Source organism: Nuphar pumila, chromosome 12, assembly GCF_984573655.1.
Source record: "Nuphar pumila chromosome 12, dmNupPumi1.hap1.1, whole genome shotgun sequence".
Taxonomy (NCBI): domain Eukaryota; kingdom Viridiplantae; phylum Streptophyta; class Magnoliopsida; order Nymphaeales; family Nymphaeaceae; genus Nuphar; species Nuphar pumila.
In genome coordinates, this window is record NC_143260.1 from 921,394 (window position 1) to 939,663 (window position 18,270).

General features: G+C 37.6%; 1 protein-coding gene across 3 annotated transcripts in view; it reads right to left on the minus strand.

The window, feature by feature from the left end:
- The window catches only part of LNO1 (Nuclear pore complex protein), a 96,571-nt gene that overhangs the window by 26,432 nt on the left and 51,869 nt on the right, over window positions 1–18,270 (minus strand). For 2 of the 3 annotated variants that reach the window (XM_089983924.1, XM_089983923.1), the window contains exons 7-14: window positions 16,503–16,639; window positions 15,682–15,844; window positions 15,277–15,517; window positions 9,301–9,837; window positions 7,011–7,163; window positions 5,590–5,647; window positions 4,794–4,927; window positions 4,600–4,715 (exon numbers count right to left, since the gene is read on the minus strand). In XM_089983924.1, coding sequence (XP_089840050.1) covers window positions 4,600–4,715; window positions 4,794–4,927; window positions 5,590–5,647; window positions 7,011–7,163; window positions 9,301–9,837; window positions 15,277–15,517; window positions 15,682–15,844; window positions 16,503–16,639 — 1,539 coding nt within the window. Of the gene's footprint in view, window positions 1–4,599; window positions 4,716–4,793; window positions 4,928–5,589; window positions 5,648–7,010; window positions 7,164–9,300; window positions 9,838–15,276; window positions 15,518–15,681; window positions 15,845–16,502; window positions 16,660–18,270 lie in introns of all 3 variants that reach the window. The other variant, XM_089983925.1, reaches the window with a different exon arrangement.

The following is an 18,270-nucleotide window of genomic DNA, read 5'->3' on the forward strand; positions in this document are numbered from 1 at the left end:
GTTCAAGAGTACACTTACGAGGAAAAGGATATAGGTCCTTAATAGGAGCCTCGGAAATGTGTTTCGCAGAGATATAATGTTTTTAAAAAGCTATTTTAACATTTCAAATCTTTCGAAACGACACACAACTTGCCAACATATGGCATGTGATTTTCTCGAATCTGACATCCGATGACGCAGTGTCTGGGTGCTATGTAAGTTACGACACTGGTTTTGGTAAATGGGCTTCACAAATGAACCCCTCACCCAACAACTTGATCTTGCCCCGGATCAAGGGTTTTCCCAAAACATATCGGGTAAAAATAGAGGAATAGGTATTCATTCTGAATACGTTGTGTCAATGACAAGGCAAGAACGAAAGACAATAATGCGAAAAGCAAGAGCCAGGGCGCGAAGCGCGATGGAAACCGAAAACAGAAAATGTAAAAGCAAAGGACAAGGACCGCGAAACCGCGTCCTTGAATTAAAAGACAATAAGTAGTAAATACGAAAGCAAAAGCCTGGGCGCAAAGCGCGACGGCAAACTGAAATAGGAAATGCAAGAGCAAAGGACAAGGATCGCGAAACTGCATCCTTGAATTAAAAGACAGTAAGTAGTAATTGCTAAAACAAAAGCATGGGCGCAAAGCGCGATGGCAAACAGAAACGAGAAATGCGAAAGCAAAGGACAAGGATCGCGAAACCGCGTCCTTGATTTAAAAGTGTACTTATATACGTATATATATATATATAAATATATCATTAAGTCCTTTCAATCTTTAATTATTTAAGCTTGATTTAATTATTTAAGTCCTTGTGCAACTTCTCCTACCTTGGGGTGTTGCGAGAATGAAGTCGTCTATGAACGTAGGTGATCGTCGGTTTAGTTAGCGGGGCGCGAACGGGCTCCGTTGCGTAACACTGCAAAAGTATGTTGTTTAGCATGCATAAAACGAATAAAGATAGGGAGAAAACTCGGTTTCTCCGCAACTCAATGCAGGGGTCATCGGCCCCTACAGTTACGAAAAGAACGGGGTAGGGTCCAATGACCCATGTCGTTAAAGGAGATAGGTGCAGGGGCCATCGGCCCCTACCGGATATCTAAAGGAGGGCAGGGGCAATCGGCCCCTGCCGTGATAACAGTAAGAGGGGCAGGGGCCTTTGGTCCCCTGCTGAGTCTTCAAACGGAGGGGGGGCAAGGGCCTTAGGAGGCCTTTGCTGGTTTTAAAGAAAGGAGGGGCAGGAGCCTTCGGCTCCTGCCAGCTTTTCAAAAGAAAAGGGCAGGGGTCGATGGCCCCTGCCAAGGAAATGAATAGGGAGGGGGAGCGCAGGGGCCCCTGTCGAGCCTTTGCTCAACAGAAAAAGAGACAGGGGCCAAAGGCTCCTGTCGGTTAAAAGAGGGGCAGGGGCCATTGGCCCCTGCTTGGTTTCCGAGAGATGAGGCAGGAGCCTTCGGCTCCTGCCTCCTTTCTTAAGGAGAAGGGTAAGGGCCATCGGCCCCTATATGAAAAGGGAAGGGCAGGGGCCATGGCCCCTGCCAGAATGATGAAAAGGGTAGAGGGCGGAGCCCCCTGCCTGCTAAGAAGATGAGGGCAAGGGGGGCGGAACCCCCTGCCTGCTGAAAAAGAGGAAGGCAAGGGGGGCGGAGCACCTTGCCTGACGGAAAAAGGGAGGAGGAAGGCTCGGCAGGGGTCGCCGGCCACCTGCCGGCCTTCCAGCGAATCAGAGGAAGAAAAGAGGGGGGGAAGGAAAACGAGGGGAGAAGGGGGGCTTACCTAGGCTGCTGAGGGAAGGGAGGTCGCCGCGGAGGTGACCGTCGTGAAGGGGGGCTCGCCGGAGATGCAAAGAGAGAGAGACAAGAGATAGAGTCGGGGGGGGAGAGAGAGAGAGCAGAGACAGAGGGGAGAGACGAGAGATGAGAGAGAGAGTCGGGGGAGGCTCGTAAGCCTTCCCCTCTCCCCTCTCGCCTTTTAATAAGGAGGGGGCGCACACAGGGCCCGCCCCCTGTGTCGCCGGAGACCCCCCCCTGCCGTGGGCTGCCAGTCCCTCTGAAAAGGGGTTTTCGAGGGGCTGGGCACGGGTTGGATCCGGGTCGGGTCTAGACCCGACCCGGGTCCGAGTTTTTTTTTTTTTTTTGATAAAACTGGGTTTTACAGTTGGTGAGTATTGTGGGTTATTGCTTGAGGCTCGACATCGGTAGTCTAGTTCTTGGTTCTGATTGTGAAGGCTTGTTATTGTGTTATTGCTCAGGCATGTTGTGTTAAGTTGCAGCCTATATATGAGTCAAAAATATATGATGAAGCTACTGCAAATCCTAAGTGGCAGCAAGATATGAGTAAAGAGTTGAATGCTTTGGAAAGGAAGTGAGCCTCGGAGCTTGTAAAGTTACTTGAAGGGAAGAATGTAGTTGGTTGCGAGTGGGTGTACAAAGTGAAAACAAGGGCAGCAGATGGAACAGTTTAAAGCTAAAAGGCAAGACTTGTAGTCAAGATTTACAATCAACAGTATCGTATAGATTTTGCTGAGACTTTCACTCTAGTGGCACATATGACAACCACTAGGACTCTATTGGCAATTGTTGCAGTTGAAGGTTGGGACTTATGGTTGATGGATGTAAAGAATGCATTCATGAATGGTGATCTTAAAAACAAAGTGCACATGGAGTTGCCACAAGTAATAGTAGATTAGGAAGGAAGAGTTTGTAGACTCAGACGAACACTATATGGCTTGAAACAAGATCCTCATGTATGGTTTGAGAAGTTCAGTTCAGCAGTCAAGAATTTAGGATTTAGTCAAAGTTTTCATGATCTTGCTTTATTTTTATCTATGTCAAACACTAGATATTGTTTATTGTTACTCTATGTGGATGACAATTTTTGCAGGTGATGATGCTTGCATCATTGAGAATGTGAAAAGAAAGTTGATTGTGGCATTTGAGATGGAGGACTTGGGCAAATTGAAATATTCCCTAGGGCTTGAAGTTGTATATTCCAAGAGACATTATCTTCCAACCCAAGTATGTCAACTTCATAGTCAAGTAAAGATTTGACAGATAATCGTAAACATGCTAATACTCCTACAAAGCTCAATGCTAAGTTGCATTATGATGATGTCTAAGTATTGGAGGATTCAATTGTGTATAGACAGTTAATGGAGAGCTTGATCCACTTTACTATCTCCAAAAACTGACATCATGTTTGCAGTGCATGTGGTAAGCCAGTTCATGAGTGACCCATAACAGCACATTTGGCAATTGTCCTCTGAATCATGTGTTATTTTCGTGGCACCATGCATCATGGATTGGTTTTCTCAACATTGTCAAAGTTGGAGCTAAGAGCGTACTGTGATTTTGACTTTGAGGTGTCATAAAAGGATCGCCATTCTACATCTAGATTTTGTATTTGTATTTTCTCAGGTGTCTCACTAATCTCCTAGAAAAGTATAAAGTAGCAAAGAATAGTTCTATCTAAATAAACCAAGTAACCATGACTCAAACTATAGCTAAAATAGTTTGGTCCATATGGTTGCTTATAGACATGAGAGTGAAAGTTGACTAGTGGGGCAGTATTGTATTGTGATAACCAAAGTGTTTTCATATTGCCAAAAATCTAGAATTCCCTAAGCGCACAAAGCACATTGAGATAGATTGTCATTTCACAAGAAGAGCATATTTGCCGTATATTGGCACATTTCAACAAATTGCGAATTTTGTTACTAAGAGTTTGTCTACATCTCTAATTCGATCATTTTTCACCAAACCCAGGATGCTTGTCTTTAAGTAATCTCCAGTTTGAGGGGGAGTGTTAAAGATTGAATGTAACATAGTGTTATACATGTGTTTGTATGAGTAGAGTCAAAGTTGAGGGTCAAATATGTCCCGAATTATACGCTCTATTCACTATTGTATGGTGTGAGGGGCACTTTGGTCAAGTGAGTGTTCTAAAAGGAGAGTCAATCCCTATATACAGTGTATTCTTTCAAAGCAAGAATGAAACTTCTAGTTCATATTTTTCTCCTCTCATTTTCATGCCTTCTTCTATTCATATCTGAACTCATAGATGAGATTTTTTTCTGTACAAACATGAGTTGACCAGTTTGACTGTTCCAACATGCATGCTGTCCATGTAATGGAGCAACGTTATTTCTGCCATGTTCTCTTTGAAACATAATGAAATAAAATGAACAATAAGATAGGGTCAACCAATAAGACCCCATTCTCCCTCATTCTTCCTCTCCATTTTCTTCTCTCTATACTTTATTTTCTCTGCAGGTACCCTTCAAAATGTAGAACCATGCTGTGAACACACATCCATCACTGGAACGATGGTTAAGGGAAATTTTAACAGAAGAAGATTCATTTTTGGCTCTTGTACCAAACTCCAAAGAAGAACTACATGTGAATGCTACATCAAAGACTTGAATAAAACAAAATGCACGAACAGTAATTTGTCACATTCCCATAGCATTTCATCACTTCATAAGCAAGTTTCCAAACTTTGAAAGTAGAAACAATTGGCAGTCATGGGGACATAAAGAAAAAGACAAAATCAACTTTACTAAGATATTTCCAAACATAAACTAAATGTTGACAATTCAAACAAATGAGATTCTTTATCGTACCTTGACAGCTCCATGCTAGAAGATTTCCCTTTAGATCCTATGTCCCGGTCACCAAATTTATTTAACTCAAGAATATTGAAATGCCTTTCCAGTTCTATGAGTTGTTTTATCAAATTCTGGCAAGAAAAAAAAGGGGACAAGCATAAAATTTCAATAAAAGAACGGTATCATCACAAGAAAGAAAATTGTTTCACCTGTTTTTCTTTCAACAACCACTGCCGCTTAATCTCAAATTCAGGGCGCAACTTTTGACGGTTCCATAAGTCCCAATATTGGCTATTTGTAGCTTGCCTGATGATGCTTTTTATATGAACTTCCTTGGCTATGGCTACAATAAACAGGAGGCAGAAAAAGGATATTAAGCAAAATCAAGTTAAAATTATGAAGAGTCTCTACATTCTGATACGTGATTAAAGAAATGGTGTAGATAAAATGATGGAATTCTTATCAGGGACTTGAAAATTTAAACAATTAAATATTCATATAAAAATGTAAACCAACATGCAACTACAAAAGCCTCACGACATCATTGTCTTAGGAACTTCATGCAATTACAAATACTTCATAATATCATCATCAAAGCTCTTTCATTGCAATACAAGTGTCAACTAGATTGCCTCTAACAATACATTCTATTGGAAGCTGACATACGCAGAGAAATTGTCAGTACGGCAGAAACCAGCTCCCTTCTGGTCTTGTTTCTATTTCATATGTCTGCACTCCCATGTTCCTGCTGGGCAATGTGTTGTATTTTATCAGTAAGTCCTTTGCATATTTATTATCAGGGGTAAATGGAGCCGTTTTCAACCCTTTATTTTTGCCAATATCTTGAACAATCTAGACCAAAATAAACCCAAAATCACAAAAAGTGTCAAAACTAAAAGAAAACAAACTAGAAAAAGGGACCATTTGAGAATAATTAACTATTCTAACCAAAAAGTAGAGCACACTATTACTTTTGAGGAGTGGGAAGAATAAACAGAAGCATACCCTGCATAGACCTATTTTGAAGGTTTTGAATATCCTCCAGTCGTCCATCCATTATGTTCTAAGCATGCAAAAACAAAAGAAAAATTGCAAGAGATTAAATCAACAGAAGAAAAGGACCAACAACAAGAGAATGCAACAAAAAAATGACACAAATAACGAAGAAAATAGAAATTAGCACATACTGACATAAGGAATGCAGAAAAGGAGAGAGAGGAGCAAAGGATTCAAATGCCTATTTACCCTAATGAAAAAGACATAGCTAGACTTTAAGCAAGATATATATAATGCTAAGAAAACTATAGAGAATCAACAAAGTATAATTCGAAAAAACTCCAATAGTTGAAACATTTAGCTGTTATAATGTTTGCAACTTTGCATCCATTCTCCTGCAATTTCAGCTTTTCAACTTCTTGACCAAAAGCAACATACATGACTTTTTTCTGTTTTCTTTCGTTTCTTTTTTTGTTAATAACCAAGCTAGGGGAATATCCTATAAGAGCTACTAATCCAAAACACCTTGGTTAAGGTGGTGCAACTTTACCCTATCCCAACTTATTTGACCTTATATTGTAACTATTCCTGTTGTGCTGCTATCCAAGAGATTCTTTGCAAGAGTGATTTGGATGAACTAAAGTTATCAAAGCCAATAAAAGTAATATCATCTACAGCTGTTACATATATGTACACACACAGATGTTGGTAGTCAAGGAGCATGTCCAATATGATAGGGCATATCCACTAGTTTTATACATCATACCCATCAAGGGGACTATTACATTCAACAACAATACCCTCATAAGTTGCACACATTAAAAGATGATGCATTCATAGAAATAGCTTTTCCCAACCTATTATATAATGTTGTTTACAATTTCAGCCTAATTATATCAAACTATGCAAATGCCTTTCGTTTGCTATATTTATTCATAGTTCTAGCATGCCCCCTTCCACTACATCCTGAACTGGTGCTTGTCATAAGTACCTCATAAACATTGACATCCTGTAAAACAAAACTGCCATTTGATGATAACAAGAATAAAATCATGACGTAATGTCTTGTTTACCAAAAAATTTTCTCCAACAAAACGTTGATCAACCCCAAGAAACTTTTTTGTTGGTCATATTCCACATCTGATCCACTTATTGCCATTTCTTCCACAATAAATTTACTTTAATATAATTCCGAAACATTTTCCATGAAAACTATAGATTTCACAATAAACTTTTATCACTTCAGTTAAAGTTTAACTTTCAACCCTAGGAAGGATCATGAAATTTTCCGCGGAAATATCTGCATCAAGTTGCAAGGGAAGTAAAAGCGATCAAAAGGACTCTTTTTGCCAACCAAACATTCCAGCACATCTGAGGGATGATGCATCTAAGTAACACCCAGCTCAACGGAAGAAATGATCATATTTTACCTTCCAAACTCTGCATCTTTTGGAGAGGCTCCTTATTGACTCCTCTACTGCTAAAACTGAGTTTTTCTGGAAGGTAATGGCAGCATCCCTGTAACTTCCCTCTCCTTCAATGCTGGAGAGGAGACAATCTAGTTCTTTGGCCATTTCCTTTACCTGGCATATAATGCAATCAGAATATGATATTTATGTTAAGTATAAAATAGCAGTTGAAAAGAATAAGAATAAAAAAAGATCCTACCGAAAATAACTTGTGAAAGCAGAACTTGGACAGTGGTCACAACAAAAACAAATGTGCTAAGCACGGAAAACTGCATCAGCATTTTGCAGTTGAACAAGAGATGAAACACGAGATGTCTTGCCACTTCACAAAAGGACAACACTAATCATATAACTATGATGTAATAATGCATAAATTACTAAAACAAGATGCCATGAGAGTTAGTGATCATTCATTAAAAGTACTCTCTGCTGCAACAAGGCATAGACACATTCCTTTTGTAGCCTCAACCACATCTACATCTTGTGTGAATTGTGATGACATTGGGCAGATATTAGAGAGAATAAGAGCCATCTTGAGAAAAAGAGAATCCTAGACCCAAAAAAGATTTTCTTAATGTGGGGGCTGCACACATATTCTCTTATTAATATCAGGTGCCCTAATAACGGCCAATAAAAAAAGTCAATAAGACATATTAGAACAATCTCGTGCTATATGGTGTGACACTGATATATATATATATATATAGAGAGAGAGAGAGAGAGAATAGTGGGTTGGTTAGGCTCCTTTTTTTTTTGGGTCTCGTTAGGCCCCTCCAAAAATCATAGTTTTAAGCAGAGTTACCAAAAGCTTCGTACATAAGTGGGAAGCTCGCTTCCCGAAAACTCGCTTTGGAAGCACAACACTCTTCACTTCCAAAACTTGATGAGAATCTCAATTCTCCCACGCTTCTCCTATGCTTTCCACACGCTTCATCTATTCTTCTTATATGTTCTCTCACTCTACTTTTCATGTTTTTTCTCTCACGCTTCTCACTCAACACTTTCTCTAAATTAGCAGTCATCATTTTTAGATTTTGTTAAACATTTAATTCTTACACTAAAAAATCATGAAATTTAACAATAATCGCTTTTATTTTAGTTTTTACTTTCATTCCATGCCGATTCCCATTCACTTATCGCTTCCTATACATTTTAAAATGCATTGCTTCTTGCTTCCGCTTCCGCTTCCGCTTCCTAGTCTGGCAACCTTGGTTTTAAGTGTTTTATAATAGATCTGAACTGTTAGATGTTTTTATCATTGCTTATTAATTAAGAAACAAGCTTTTTTTAGATTGATTTGATGTAAAAATATGAATATTTTATCATCAAATTTTAGTACAATATTAACCATTCATTTTTTGCCTCCTCAAAATACACGTCTAAGCATAATGATGCTTAAGAAAAATCATGTTTTCTAATGAATAAACAATGATAAACACATCTGACGGTTCAGAACAATCATAAAACACTTAAAACTATGATTTTTGAGTGGGGATGGTCCTACCACTTTTTTCATTAGGTCCGGTTAGAACCACCTAAAAATCGCACTTACAAGCATTTTTTGCTCGATCAAAACCATTAGGTATGTTATCATTGCTTATTTACTAAGAAACAAGCTTTCTTTCAAATTGATTTGAAGTAAATAAAGAAAATATTCTATCATCAAAGTTTGATAATACATCAACCATTGATTTTTTTACCTATTTAAAATACACACTTAAGCATAAAAAATCTTCATCAAATACATGTTCTCTATGAGTAAACAATGATAAACACATCTAATATATATATATATATAATTGTAAATAACAACCATGAACATAAAGTAGAAGAAGCATGAAGGTGTATGGCATCTCTGATGTGAATCCCAAGGCATTCAGCAACACAATATGACAAATATACCCCCTAAGTGCCTCGGGTAATAGAAAAATATTACGATTTTTTTCAGCCATCACTAATAAAGATAGCTATCACCAACATCCCAGAAACATTAACTGAGTCATCAAGTCTTTTTAATATTCAAATTTGATAGTACTGTTTAAATACTAAATGTATTCCTGCCTCCAGCCATAAAATCCAAAAAGACAAGAAAAGGAGAAAAGGCATGATCCCATAAGTTCCTACAAGATATAGCCACTAAAGCTGGTACAGATAAAAGGCGAACCACCACAAACAATCAACATGAAAATAGCAATGTGGAAACACTAATAAAGGCTTCCAAAAGTTTGTTTAAAGAATGTGTAGGGCTTACATTTTCAAATGCTTTTGAAAAGTCAGCTTCAGAATCCATAACCACAGGAGAGTGAGAGTTTACACGGGTATCCAGCTTGGCTTGCCCTATCTGGTACAGGGACATTGAAGGAAGAGGATCTTTTTGTGGAAATCGTGAAAATCCATGAGCAGAGGCTACAAGTTCCGAATGTTGTGGACCAGTGCTTCTAGTTTTCAGATCAAGGCTATTATTGCTTTGTTCCACAAGGCTCTTTCCCTGCTCCTTAACTTGAAGCAAATTAAAAGAACCTGATTTGTTTGTAGCCAGTGAAACATTTTGTATGACACGACTTCCCATGTCAACAACTCTTTTGATAGGAGGCAAAGGTTTTTGAATTCCCTTGTTCATGAAACCTCCAAGCCCTGGTACTTGAGGAGAAATTTTATTTGCATTTTCCACAGATGAGTTTTGAACATTAAAGGGCACAAGTTCAGCAACAGCATTGCTTCTTTCTTGAATATGCTCCGGATCAGCTTGCAATCTGTCTGCATCCTCAGTGATTTCCATCTCTGGTTTCTGAATATTAACAGGATGCAATAGATGTGAATGCTAAAATGAAACACAATCACTAAAATTGCTACATGATGTTAAAATGTAAACAGCACATATATAATAATATTATTATTATTATATATTTTGTATTTATACTTTTTAATTTTTTTGTAATTTTTTTTTTGGTATCTAGTTCTATTAGAACTAGATACATCTAGTTTGGTCAAGTTCCAGTTGGAACTTGACCAACTTTCTAGCTGTTGGAACTAGTCCAAAAGTTCCAACAGCTAGAAAGGGAGAGCTCCTTATGAGCTCTCCTTAATACCCTTGTATAAATAGGGGTGCATCCCCTTGTGTAAATCATTCCACTAAATGCTTTTTAAGCATTTTGCTCTCATAAATAAAGTGTTAATTATTTTTATGCTTTTCCATTTATACCCTTTTATGGGTCTTGTCTAAAGTATCTTTTAAATACTTCCTTTCGAGTAGATTCAAGTGCATTCGTGGAGCCTACCATTTCATTACATGGTATCAAAGCTACAAAACTGTTAGATCTTGAAAAACTTCCGTCTCGATTTCCGTGCCTCTTGTGTAAAGGTGTGTTATTATCTTGTTCTTACAAAAAGTGTTTTGACACTTGCAAAGGAGTGTTTCATCACATGCCAAAAAAGTGTTATATCACTCTTCCATCGACTACAAGAGGATCCATTTGGAGAAAAGGACTTGAGCAACAACATTGTATTGTATCCCTTTCTCCCTTTTTCTCTATTTTTCTTTTTTTTTTCTCCTTACTATCTTCTTCACACCCTTGTAAATGATGGATGACCATGATAAGGTCACCATCATACCCATGAAGTTGAATGATACTAATTATGTGATGTGGGCTTCAATTATGAAGCACCACATATGGGGAAAAGGCTTATGGGAAATAGTGGCTGGTTCCGATTCGGAACTTAAACTATCTCTCACCAAAAAAGAGGGTGATAAGGAAGTCCCTCTAACGGAAGAGGAGAAGACTAAGGCGCTAGCCTCTTGTGAAAAGAAATGAAAAGAGTGGAGGATGGGGCATGCAAAGATAATGTCATGGCTTATTAATAGCATAGACATTAAAAAATGTTCTAGCCTCACTAAATTTGAACATGCCGATAAGGCATGGGAATACCTCAAAAATATGTATTCCCTTAAAGATATTGCCCATGTGTGCAATCTCCAAGAAAAAGTTCGGACATTAACTCAAAATGACAAAACTATTCGTGAATATTATAATGAGTTGTCCGAGCTTTGGGAAGAGTTGGCTATTCTAGAGCCAAAATGGCATTGCACCGAAGATATCGAGTTTCGTCAAAAACAACTTGATATGGAACACTTTTACCAATTTGTGAATGGATTAAGGCCACAATTTGAATCCACCAAATCGGTTCTACTTCATCGTGGTAAAATCCCTACTATTGTGGATACTATTGAAGAACTAACTATGGAGGAAAATCGTCTTAGAAAAAGTACTCCAAAAGTTGATGATGATTAAGTTCTAGCTGTGTCAGGACTAGGGAATCATACTCGCACTTATAGACCGCCTCATTTTGGGAGACAGAGTGGTGAGTTTGACAAAAGAAAAGTTATTTGTCACCACTGCCATGAATCGGGGCACTATAGGCCTCAATGTCCGAAGCTAAAAAGGAGAGACAAAAAGAGGGTAGCATATGTTGAAATCGAGCCAAAAGATCAAGACGAACATGTTTCAATGGCTCAACTGATGGAGATTTTTCAACCTCTTCTCAAAGGGGTATCCTCTTCGACTGAAGCCTCAACTGGAGCGGCAGTTGTATTTGTATCCGGTCCAGGTAACTTCCCTTGGCTCTTAGATTCTGGTGTTTCATTTCATATGACCCCAAATGTTAAATGTTTATTTGAATGTCTTAAAAATAACTCAAGTATATCAAAAGTCTTTACAGCAGATGGAACATCTCTTGAAATAAAATGAATAGGATGTTTTAAAAGTTTTCAAAAATCCAAAACTTTTTGTATTCTAGAAGTTAGATATATCCCAAAATTAAATTTGAACCTTTTATCTGTTTCATAAATTTCTGATTATGGATATAATATATTCTTCTCTTTTGATGGTTGCTGGATACAGGATCGTCAGTCAGGGAACCTGATTGGAGAAGGCCACAGAGAAGGAGGACTATATTACATGGACTTTTTGGAACTACCAAAGAATGTATTTTGTTTAAATGTTTAGAAATTAGAAACAAAATTATGGCACAAAAGATTTGGCCATCCTCATATGTCAAAAATCCAATACTTCCCAAGTTTGGGAAAATTTTGTAAATCTGAAAATTTTGCTTGTAAAAGACTGCATTCTTGGTAAAATGAAAAAATTACCTTTTTCTAGTAGAACCATTGTCTTTACAAAACCTCTTGAGTTAATACATTCGGACGTTTGGGGACCCACACCAGTTATCTCTAAAGGTGGTTATGTGTATTATATCATCTTTGTTGATGACTTTTCTAAACACACTTGGATTTATTTTCTTAAACATAAATTCAAAGTTTTTGCTCACTTTCAAATATTTCATAAAAAGGTCACAAACAAATTTCAAAGTAATATTTTCGTTTTTCGCATCGATTCAGGGGGAGAATTTATGTCTGGAGAATTTAAAACTATCTTAATTTATATGGCATTATTCATCAACGATCATACCCACACACCCCTCAACAAAATGGTCTTGTGAAACGCAAACATCGCCACATTATGGAAACCATTCGGACTTTGCTAATTGCAAGTCAAGTTCCAAAAGGTTTTTGGGCTGAAGTCGCTCTAACTGCCACCTATCTCATCAATAGAATGTCATCTTCATTAAAAAATATATCTCCAATTGAAAAACTTTATGATTTAGCTTCAGGTTACTCTAGATTAAGAGTTTTTGGTTGCAAATGTTTTGTATTTACAAAGAAAAATGATAAATTCTCCCATCGTGCAATCTCATGTGCCTTTTTAGGATATGCCGAAAATCAAAAAGGCTACAAGTGCTATGATCTTCAAAATGAAAAATTATATGTATCAAAAAATGTGTCTTTTCTAGAAAAAGAAAGTTCCTTTGAAAGTGAAAAATCCAAAGATATTACTGAATATTCATTTTTAATCGATTTAACTTCAAGATTCAATGAAGAGGATTTCGAATATAACTTTTACAATGATCAAAGTCCTATTATTTTTTTAAATGATAGCGAAGACCAAACCAATAGGGATGTTGGTCTGCAATATTCAAGACGAAGAGTTGGAGAGCAACACCCACCATGTGCATTAGAAAGGTTTTCTGAAGTTCTCCCTCGTAGGACTTCTAGAATTTCTCAACCTCCCAAAAAATGTCTCTTACGAATCTTTTTCACCCTCGTATAGGGCAACCCTTGCATTAATCCAATCCTATGTTGAACCTTCCTCCTATTATGAAGCCAAAAACCATGAAGAATGGGTTGAAGTTATGAAAATAGAATTGGATGCATTAGAGAAGGCCAGCACTTGGTCCATTCAAGACCTTCCTCTCGGAAAGAAACCTATAGGTTGTAGATGGGTCTATAAAATCAAAACCAAAAGTAATGGGACCCTAGAAAGATATAAGGCACGATTCGTAGCCAAAGGTTATGCTCAAGAGTATGGCATTGACTACGAAGAAACCTTTGCCCTTGTAGCCCGTATGACCACTGTTAGAACTTTAATTGTTTTGGCTTCTATCAAAAAATAGCATATATTTCAAATGGATGTCAAAAATGCTTTCTTAAATAGGAGTCTTATTGAAAAAGTCTACATGGAAGCTTCGCCTGGTATTAGTATTCCTAAGGGTAAAACACTTTGTCTTGAGAAGGCCCTTTATGGCCTCAAACAAGCACCAAAAGCCTGGTATGACTGATATTGTACTTCATTCTTGTTTGACTGACAATGTCTTGTTTATTAAGCAATCTGATGCAGGTATCATTATCCTTATTCTTTATGTGAATGATATGATCATCACTGGAGACGACAAACAGAGAGTTACCAATATCAAAACTCTTCTTAAAACTCATTTTGAAATGTCTGATTTAGGATTATTGAGATACTTTTTAGGAATAGAAGTTGCTTATTCCCCTCGTGGGTACTTGATATCTCAATCTAAATTTGTTTTTGATATTGTTTTCAGGTCAAGCATTACAAATGAAAAGAAGGTGGACACTCCAGAAGTGGTCAATGTTAAAATGAAAATTGATGATGAAGAGCATCTTGATGATCCCACTCCGTTCAGACAACTTGTTGGAGCACTTTCCTATCTCTCCATCACTCGGCCAGACATAGCACATGTTGTACACACAGCTAGCCAGTTTCAACATGCTCCCACTTCTGTTCACATGGGAGCGGTTTTACGTATTATTAGATATTTAAAGAGTTCTCTCTCACTCACGAGGACTCTTCTTGTCTGCATCATTATCATTAGATTTAATTGTTTATATTGATGCTGACTAGGGAGGTGATCCTAATAATAGGCACTCAACAACTGGTTTCTGTGTATTTTTAAGTGAATCTCTAATATCATGGAGGTGCAAGAAGAAGCAGAATGTTTCTCTTTCCTCCAATGAAGCTGAATATAGAGTCATGGCAACCACCACAATGGAAGTTGTTTGGCTCAAGCGACTGCTAACTGATATGGGAGTTGAAGCAACACAGGCCTCACGAGTGTATTGTGACAACAAGAGTGCAATCTACATCGCAAGCAACCAGACTTTCCATGAGTGCAACACATTGAGATGGATTGTCACTATGTCAGAGAGGAGTACTTGCATGAAACCATTGATCTGCCATATGTGACATCAGAATACCAATTAGCAAACTTCTTCACCAAGCCTCTCGCGGCTCCCAGATTTCACTTCCTCTTAGACAAACTTTCGCTCATTGTACCATAAGTTTGAGGGGGAGTGTTAAAATGTAAACAACACATATATAATAATATTATTATTATAATATTATTATTATATATTTTTGTATTTATACTTTTTAATTTTTTTGTAATTTTTTTTTGTTTTTGGTATCTAGTTCTATTAGAACTAGATACATCTAGTTTGGTCAAGTTCCAGTTGGAACTTGACCAACTTTCTAGCTGATGGAACTAGTCCAACGGCTAGAATTCTAGCTGTTGGAAGTTCCAACAGCTAGAAAGGGAGAGCTCCTTATGAGCTCTCCTTAATACTCTTGTATAAATAGGGGTGCATCCCCTTGTCTAAATCATTCCTCTAAATGTTTTTTAAGCATTTTGCTCTCATAAATAAAGTGTTATTTATTTTTATGCTTTTCCATTTATACCCTTTTATGGGTCTTGTCCAAAGTATCTTTTAGATACTTCCTTTCGAGTAGATTCAAGTGCATTCGTGGAGCCTACCATTTCATTACACATGCATCTTTAGAGAGCTGTGTTTAGTGAATAAGAAATAGCATACAGATTCAAGTGGTGTAGACTGCTTCACCATGTTCTGATATCCAATGTTGCTGCTTGTCTTGACTGTTCCCATCTCAGATTTTGAGGATTTATCATCCACAACTGCCACTTCAACTACGTGTTTACTAGACTTGAGCACAGCATTGGCCGGCTCATGTTGCATCGCTGAGCATTTGTTATATTCTTCAGTGCTAAAAGCACCATCTTTTGTTGTCAGAGAGATTGTAATGGGTGCACTTCTCCTACAAAGCATGCAAATACCATCAGCAACAGTGTAGAAAACAGGCAGTGAGATTACACTAAAACAGAAAGTACAACCTCAATTCATATGCAAGAGGTATGCTAACATTTTCATTGTGACGTGGATGAAATATTTGGGGACCTAATAACACCCTGAAAGAGTTACCTAGCAATACGGAACAAGGTAAGCATCCCATCAATAGTAAGGCAGAGCATAATACAGTAAGAAAGTTCTCTCCTTCCTCCCCCATCCATTTCAATTTCAAATTTCCCATCATCAAGACTTACATCCACACCAAAGCCCACTACCAGGTTCTCATCACCATTTGCTGCAATCATAATGAAAGACAAAAGGTAAGAGAAAAATTGTGTCTACAGATTAGCAGCTAAAAGAAAGGTCACGCTCACAATAAGCAACCTTGGCCACCGCTCAAATAAGTCTCTAGTTATATTTTAACACTCAGCAGGTGCAGAGTCTAACAGGATCTGGCCACTGGAGTATATGCACTCCTAAAACTTTTTTTATTTGAGAAAGAATATGTATTCCTAAGTCTTCTATCTTCGGAAACTCAAATATCTGGCTTGCAATTTATGCAACCCATTGAGGGTTGCAAGGAGCCTAAGCTAGAGATTGGTTATATACAAATCTCTTTAATTCTGCCTATGTTTATATTAAACAGGATAAATAATTTTTTAAGAGTTTCTGAAAGGAGAAAAAAAATTCCAAACTTTCACTAGTGGACAATGCAAGACTTGTCATACACGAGATGTCCAGAAGCATAAAGGGGCCATTGAGAAACATGACAAATGCTATTTGGATTAACTGTTTAAGAAACTATTAATAGAGGAGGGAGCACCATGTTTACATGACATTTCTTAACTTGCATTACCATCAAAAATCAAGTCAATTTCCAATGCCACTAATCAAATGGTCAAACCAAATGGTAGTTTTAACAGCAAAAAAAACCGAAAGAATGTAACTTGCACCTTGCATTTGAATCCTCGGCATCCATTTGTCTTGCAAGAAGTCGATAACTTTTGGCTCCAAATTGTGGTCCCCTAACCAGCCTAACAAGACGATGTGATCATCCACACTTTTCCTATTAGCAGCAAGTGCAAGCTCCCTGTCGTGTACCACATAATCCTGAATGATTTTGAAGTGTTTGAAGCATAACACAGTTAAGGAGAAAAGTTCAAGAAATCAGAAAACTATAAAATTTTGCATGTTTAGCTAGGAATACACGACTTCGCAGACAAACTTTTAAAGAAAGCAAAAGAGCTCTTCATATCAATCGGCCCAAAATTTTCCATATTCTCAGCCTTATAAAGATTGTGGAGTAATATAGCTACTAATAACTAGGACCAATGGTACTCTTGCCTCTCATGCACAAATGTTAACTCAGTATTGGAACAACCTGTTAACTTTTTAATGGAAACCTCATTTTTTTTAACTCATTATTGTTAAAATATGTATATATATATATACATATACTTATATATATATATATACATCCGTATATATATAAGTATATATATACATATATGTATATATATACTATTTCTTTTTTAGTGAAATACCTGATAGGAGTATTCTTGTAAAAACAGCCAATGTATTTTTGTTTTTTACTTTTTCCTTTTTTCCTTTTTACTTTTTTCTTTTTTATTTTGTCTTTTTGCAAGACCACAAGGGGCCCCACTCTTGTAGTCGTTGGGGCCCCAACGGTCAGATTTCTGACCGTTGGGGCTCCCAACATCTACAAGGGAGCCCCCTTGTGGTCCCTTCATAGTGCCTCCCTCTATAAATACAGGAGGTTTTCTCCTCTTGTAAGCATGGGTTTTACACCCTTCTCTGCCTTTCTTCAATAATATCCAACTTATGACTTTAAGTCATTTTCTATATTTGAGAGTTTTGTGTGTGCACATTTGGTGTTTGTGTTCGTGGCTCTAGTGGTCACTCTTACAGAGTGACTTTTGCTCTATTGGTGCTTCCGCCCTTTTTCATTACATGGTATCAGAGCTCGGTTGGTGCTTGGGCTTTTCTTTGGAACGTGTGCCTCTCAACTTTTAAAGAAAGGAAGGACTTTTGGTGCCGATGGAACGTGACTCTAAAGTGGAGCTTTCTTTTAAGCTAAATGGGTCCAACTATCTCATGTGGGCCTCCGCTATGGAAAATCATCTTAGAGGTAAGAAACTTTGGGGTTTTGTTATGGGAACTACTCCCGAACCCTCTCTTGTTCTCACCAAAATTGAAAATGAAGTTGAAAAAGCTTTATATGGCGATGAGCGCATCAAAGCTATTAATGATCATCAATCCAAAATTGAGGATTGGGAAAGTAACCACGCCAAAATTTTGGCATGGTTTATGAATAATGTAGACCTTAAAAATTGTGTTAATATTGACAAATTTAGAAGGGCCAACGAGGCTTGGTTTTTTCTTAAGGGTATGTATACCCAAAAGGATCTTGCTCGACAATTTTTTTGTCAAGAAAAAATCCGTTCCACCAAACAAATGGATATGAGTGTCCGGGACTATTTTACTTCTCTAACTCCTCTTTGGGATGAGCTTGCTCTTCTTGAGCCTAAGTGGGTGGCTCCGGAAGATATTGAATTAAGAAGGGAACAAATTGAAAAGGAACATTTTTTCCAATTTCTTCATGGTCTTCGCCCGGAATTTGAACAAGTAAGGGCATCTCTTCTCCATAGAAGCAAAGCCCTACCTATTGAAGATGCACTTGCCGAGATATGTCAAGAAGAA